The sequence below is a fragment of the Camelina sativa genome, chromosome 7 (genome assembly GCF_000633955.1).
Source record: "Camelina sativa cultivar DH55 chromosome 7, Cs, whole genome shotgun sequence".
In the NCBI taxonomy this organism is placed as follows: Eukaryota; Viridiplantae; Streptophyta; class Magnoliopsida; order Brassicales; family Brassicaceae; genus Camelina; species Camelina sativa.
The window spans coordinates 7,016,037-7,021,807 of record NC_025691.1 but is presented as its reverse complement, the minus strand read 5'-3'; the positions used below and the strand labels follow the sequence as shown (position 1 = coordinate 7,021,807).

General features: G+C 32.8%; 1 protein-coding gene across 1 annotated transcript in view; it reads right to left on the bottom strand.

Moving 5' to 3' along the window:
• Positions 1–3,777, bottom strand: part of LOC104700603 (abscisic acid 8'-hydroxylase 2-like) — a 9,360-nt gene extending 5,583 nt beyond the window's left edge. The window contains exons 1-7 of the mRNA XM_010416139.2: positions 3,530–3,777; positions 2,945–3,266; positions 2,450–2,602; positions 1,824–2,072; positions 1,400–1,489; positions 1,111–1,296; positions 720–838 (exon numbers count right to left, since the gene is read on the bottom strand). Coding sequence (XP_010414441.1) covers positions 720–838; positions 1,111–1,296; positions 1,400–1,489; positions 1,824–2,072; positions 2,450–2,602; positions 2,945–3,266; positions 3,530–3,777 — 1,367 coding nt within the window. The remainder of the gene's footprint in view (positions 1–719; positions 839–1,110; positions 1,297–1,399; positions 1,490–1,823; positions 2,073–2,449; positions 2,603–2,944; positions 3,267–3,529) is intronic.

The window sequence follows — 5,771 nt, the reverse complement described above, 5'->3', positions numbered from 1 at the left end:
TCACATCTTTCGTGTTGGACCATATATGGGCAAGATACTAATTTGACAGGTCGCCGATTCACATGTTTTGTCAATTCTTTTGGGGTACTACAAATCAATGTTATCAACATATATATCTACTTACTAACAAAAACACAAACACACACACACAAATACAAATATCTACTCAATACGGTCTCAAGAATAAATAAAAAGATCAAAGATTGATTCACATATTAGATCTTTTATACAGCTGGCGATCTCTTTCCAATTCTTTATCATCACAAGTTTTTTTTCACGTCATGGGTCCAATGACTCTTTATTAACACTAGTTCAAATCAAACCATCTTCAATAAAACACGAAATTAAGGTACAAAAAAAACAAAACATTTAAATGCATATATGACAATATGACATCATAAAGTGATGACGTCGTACAATATATATAGTTTTGGAGTCGAATAGAGATTATGCAGTTTACGTTTGCAAGCAATATTTACGTTTGATACATTTACATAGATAATATCTACATTATCTATATTTTTCAGAAATTTGAAGTTTTGTAATTGTTAAACTCAGAAAAATAGAGTGAAAATTCAAACATTATAAAATCAAACTTCGTGAAGAATTTTGGCATATAATAGAACTGAGACACAAAATTAGAATTGAGACACTAATTTAGAATTTTTCATAAAAAAACTCGAAAATATTATTATACGAAAAGAAAATAATTACAATACCGGAAGGAAGTAGTGAGGTGGTGAAGGAGGATAAGCATCTCAAGTTTAGCCAGCTCACTTCCTGGACATGAGTGCACTCCATTCCCAAATGGCATGTACGTGTACGGTTTTGGTGACACCTGTCAACATTACAAGATGTGAAATGTCATCTACATGCAATGCAAGTCCATCTAAGTCCCCACAAAGTTGACTAAACCCTAGATTTTGACATTAAGTTCGTTCGATGTTTTACTCTTCATCCATCTTTCTATCTTTCACCAACAATTATTTATTTTAGGTAACGCATCCATATATCATAGAACTAGTAGTCCAAAGTCATTGTTCCATGTCTCAGTCACCTTATCAACCCATGCATACTTCTACGTAGTCGATATCTCATATGTATATTTACCTCGAATCTAGAAGGATCGAATTTTTCAGGATCGGGGAAATATTCCGGAGAGTGATGGATTCGCCGGAAAAGAGGAAGAACCTTCCAACCCTTTGGGATCAAGTAGCCTTCAAATTCGACGTCTTGTACTGCTTCTCTAAATGTAAAGGACAATACACTTGCTGCTCTTTGTGTCTCTTGTATCACCTACCAAAAGTACGTATAATAATAACACCATTACTTGAATGTACCATCGAACATTATTATGACATCATCATTGCAAATGATAGAATACCGAAATGGTATATACCCTTGAAGTCAGTGGCATTTTTCTTGTATCTTCCCATGAGATTCTTCGGTTTTCTTCTCTTATTTTTCGTCGGATGCCAAGTTGCTCCCTCTGTTAAATTATAAATAAAGATAAAAAAAAAATTATATTGATTAATATTGGTTACAAAACCATAAGTATATATTATATATATATATATATATATATATAACATTTGTTAAAAATCCACTAGAGGGATATAATCTACTTGTAAAAAGAATATTCATGATTTATATATTGTAACGGAGCCACGATATATCTTTTTACTATTTTCTCAAACCTTTTTTTTTTTGTTGCGATAATTTCCATAGATGAGAACACACTAATTTCTAGTTGATACTTCGCAATACGAACATGCAAAAGATAAACTTGAAAAAGTAAAAAGGAAAAATGAAAGTTTGCTTACGGTGACTTCTTGAAGGAGATTGGGATGGTCGTGTAAGTACTTGAGAAGCCAAGTTAAGACAGAAGCGGTGGTATCGGTGGCGGCGAAGATTACCCCGATGATGTTGTCGGCGATCTGTGAATCACTTAACCCGTTACGTTTCTGATCCTTTGCTCCAAGAAGTACTCCCAATAGTCCTCCCCCTTCTCTCCCACTCTCCCTTCTCTTCTTTATCATTCTCCTTAATTCTTCACTTAATTCCCTTCGTGCCTTAATTTTCCAATTACCAAAAAATAAAACATTTATTTATGAGATTAACCCTAACACTCAATAAAATAGAATAAAATGAATGTAAGTATTTTTCATCACATTAAAAACATCTATGTCTTGAAGATGACTTTGTCTTTATGTTTTTGTGAAAAGAATCTACAACCTGTGTCAAATAATATCGCACACGTGTGGTCCCCAAGACCTAAACTGTACAAACTTGTTTTCCAATTCTTTTGTGGTATTTTACGAATCTACATGGAATTGTCACGTTCAACGTACACATTACTTAAGATAATTTAAAGGGATCATCATCTCTATCTACACCGATCATGAGCTTCATATATACTACTCATATACATAGTTCATAAGTTATATACCTTCATGGATTTGTGAAAAAGTGTGCCAGGTAGATCTAGAGGCATGGAGTTGTAACCCTTTTCTAGACGCTGATAAAGGAGCTTAATTGCTTCAATTTCAGTGGGCTCCTCTTTGTCCCCAAACGCTGACATGATCGCCACATCGAATGCATACTACAGCCACAGATCCAATTTCCTCTTAATCAATGATACAAAACAAAACCATAGCGTACAAAACACCGAAGTGTATGTTTTAGATTTTGTCCACATATTTAATTAATAAAACAAACAAATATCTGTAATGTAACAAATATATATTTCAAATAATTGTAGTGTACAAAACACAAATTAGTCATAAAACAAATTTAAAGTTTGTTTTCTTTCCTAAACTTATATTTCCTTTTAAGAAAGTGAGGCCCGCAAATTTTGGAAATCTTTTTTTGTCAATATTTTCTTTTAGAATGCCTCAAAGGATCGTCCATGCATATAACCCAAAAATAGACCAAAGAGACATACTCGTTTCATGTAGTCGAGGGTGTTGATGGACTTTTGGGATGTCCAACAGGAGAGGGTTTCGAGGACAAGGAGCTCGATGTGAGAGACGGTTGGTCTGAGAGCAGAAGGCATGAAGGATGACTGAACGAGCCGCTTGAGGGTAGAATGGTATGGACCTTGGTGGAAAAAGAGAGCCTCTGGTCCAATCATACGCTCTTTGCTAGGAGGGTAAGTTGGCTTGAACAAGTGAGCTTTGCTCACTAACACCATTCTAGCCGCCTCTGGACTGCTTATCATCACACATGGACATCCCAATATGTGCGTCTTGAATATATCTCCGTACCTGCGGATTCCATATTTCACACTTAGACTGATTTGGAATTTGTGCAAAACATATTTTTATCAAGAAAAATTATGAGTAAAATTGTAGTAAAAAGACGACTTTATAGTTGGATTTTGGTAATGTGAATCCTTCAACAATCATTTTTTTTTTGGTGTCAAATATATTGGTTAAATAATATAATGAACGATACACCTAAGGTTAGTAAATGAGTACCTCATGCCTATTATTTATGTATGTAACTACGAAATAGAAGAAAAGAGTACTTGTTTTGGCGAGTGGCGAAGAAGGAATTGGGATTCTCTGTGTAGAGGCGGAGTGTCTCTCCTATGTAAGGCAAACCCATAGAGCCAGGCGGTAGCCGTCGTCTTTTCTCTTTCCGGTGCAACCGCCATTGAAGCACTAACACTACTACTAGTACTACTACTACACTTATTATTGTGATTAGTGCCGATTCATCAGCATAAACAGAGGAGAAGAAAATAAAATAAGATGGTGTCGATGACATTCGCATTATTAGGAGNAACAACAATTGAAAACATCATAATTTAAGAACATGATAATATAAGTTTCGTTTTCCATCAAGTAAAATGGATCAAAACAATTATTGATAGTAAGTTAATTTATTTTATCATAACAAGTTTATTTTTCTAGGTCGGCATCTAGTTTATAGTGAACATAAAAAAAAAAAAATCTAAGTTATAAATNTTATTTTTCTACATGAATATGTAGTTATAGTTAGGAATTGTGTGTGTGTTCGTTCTTGTTAGTGACTTTTGCTTGAAGAGTATTAAGGGGTTTATATAAGCTATAGTTGAGGTGGAAAGACACTTCATTCCTGCCTTCCTGGCCTTTCTTTTTTTTATTTTTTTTTATAAAATTTATATTTATGACAATTTTATTCATAATAATTGAATATACCGTAATATTTGCAAAATAAAAATAATAATACCGTAAATCTTTTTTTTTTCGTATTTACTTTTGTTGCAGTTTAAACATTTGCCGACGATTCTTTGGTCCAATAAACACAAAGTTGGAAACTGCATATAGGCTACAAACAGAATATGCTAGAAGATATACATACCGTTATATAATTTAGAATTCTTATCAACAATTGATTTTAATTTTTCTCTAATTCTTATTTTTAAATGTAGATATTTTATACGCACAAAGTTTTCGGCGCTGAACTCTTTATGTGGTTATTGTTCACCTAAATTATATATTCAGGATGATTTTATATTTCTTGTCGATAAGAAAATATGTACGGAACAAGAAAGGAGAAAATAATGTGCAAGTTCATTGGTATTTGTGTATTTGGACTGTATTAGCGTTTTTATTTTACTTGCCCTTTGGCTAACCCCACACTACACTTTAGTGACCACAGAAAAACAAAGACCTTAGTTCATCAATTTTTTTTCTTTTGAGATAATTGGGATCCACTGAAAATGTTGTATGGTTGAGTTCTCTTGTCAGCAAGAAAAAATCTAGCAAAGTTAAAACCCTTTTCTTCTTCTTCTTCTTTGTTTTTTTTGGTTTTTCTTGTAGAAATTATTAATGCTTCCATTAGATAAACAAATACTACGTTTGATTTTTTCCATTTTTGTTTTTGTTTTATGAGGATGAATCTTTTTCTCTGTACGATGTGATAGTTAATTATTTTTATGTATTTTTGTATACACAGTGACAGTAGAAGATAATACAAAGAATCTTTTCACTAAACAACAATTGAAAACATCATAATTTAAGAACATGATAATATAAGTTTCGTTTTCCATCAAGTAAAATGGATCAAAACAATTATTGATAGTAAGTTAATTTATTTTATCATAACAAGTTTATTTTTCTAGGTCGGCATCTAGTTTATAGTGAACATAAAAAAAAAAAAATCTAAGTTATAAATATATAAGGTTTTTACTCTGGTCACATAAAACCTTTCTCTTACTATTATTGAAAACTTAATACTTACGTTAGGAAATTACATACGTGAGCTAAACCTTAGCTTATTATCTCAGTAAAATAATAACACTTATATATATAACTGATGTATATATATGGTCGTTCGTCGTAGTGAAAGGGCTGCGTAGTGGATAAGTTGGATAAAGATAATACAAATATAGCATTTGAAGAGGTTTGAAAGAAAATAACGTAGCCCGTGACATCCTGAGGAATCCACGTACGCAGAGACGAGAACCAGAGATCACTGCAAGATTCAGTAACCGCTTCGCTGAAACTCCTCAGCTACTCACANATGTAGATATTTTATACGCACAAAGTTTTCGGCGCTGAACTCTTTATGTGGTTATTGTTCACCTAAATTATATATTCAGGATGATTTTATATTTCTTGTCGATAAGAAAATATGTACGGAACAAGAAAGGAGAAAATAATGTGCAAGTTCATTGGTATTTGTGTATTTGGACTGTATTAGCGTTTTTATTTTACTTGCCCTTTGGCTAACCCCACACTACACTTTAGTGACCACAGAAAAACAAAGACCTTAGTTCATCA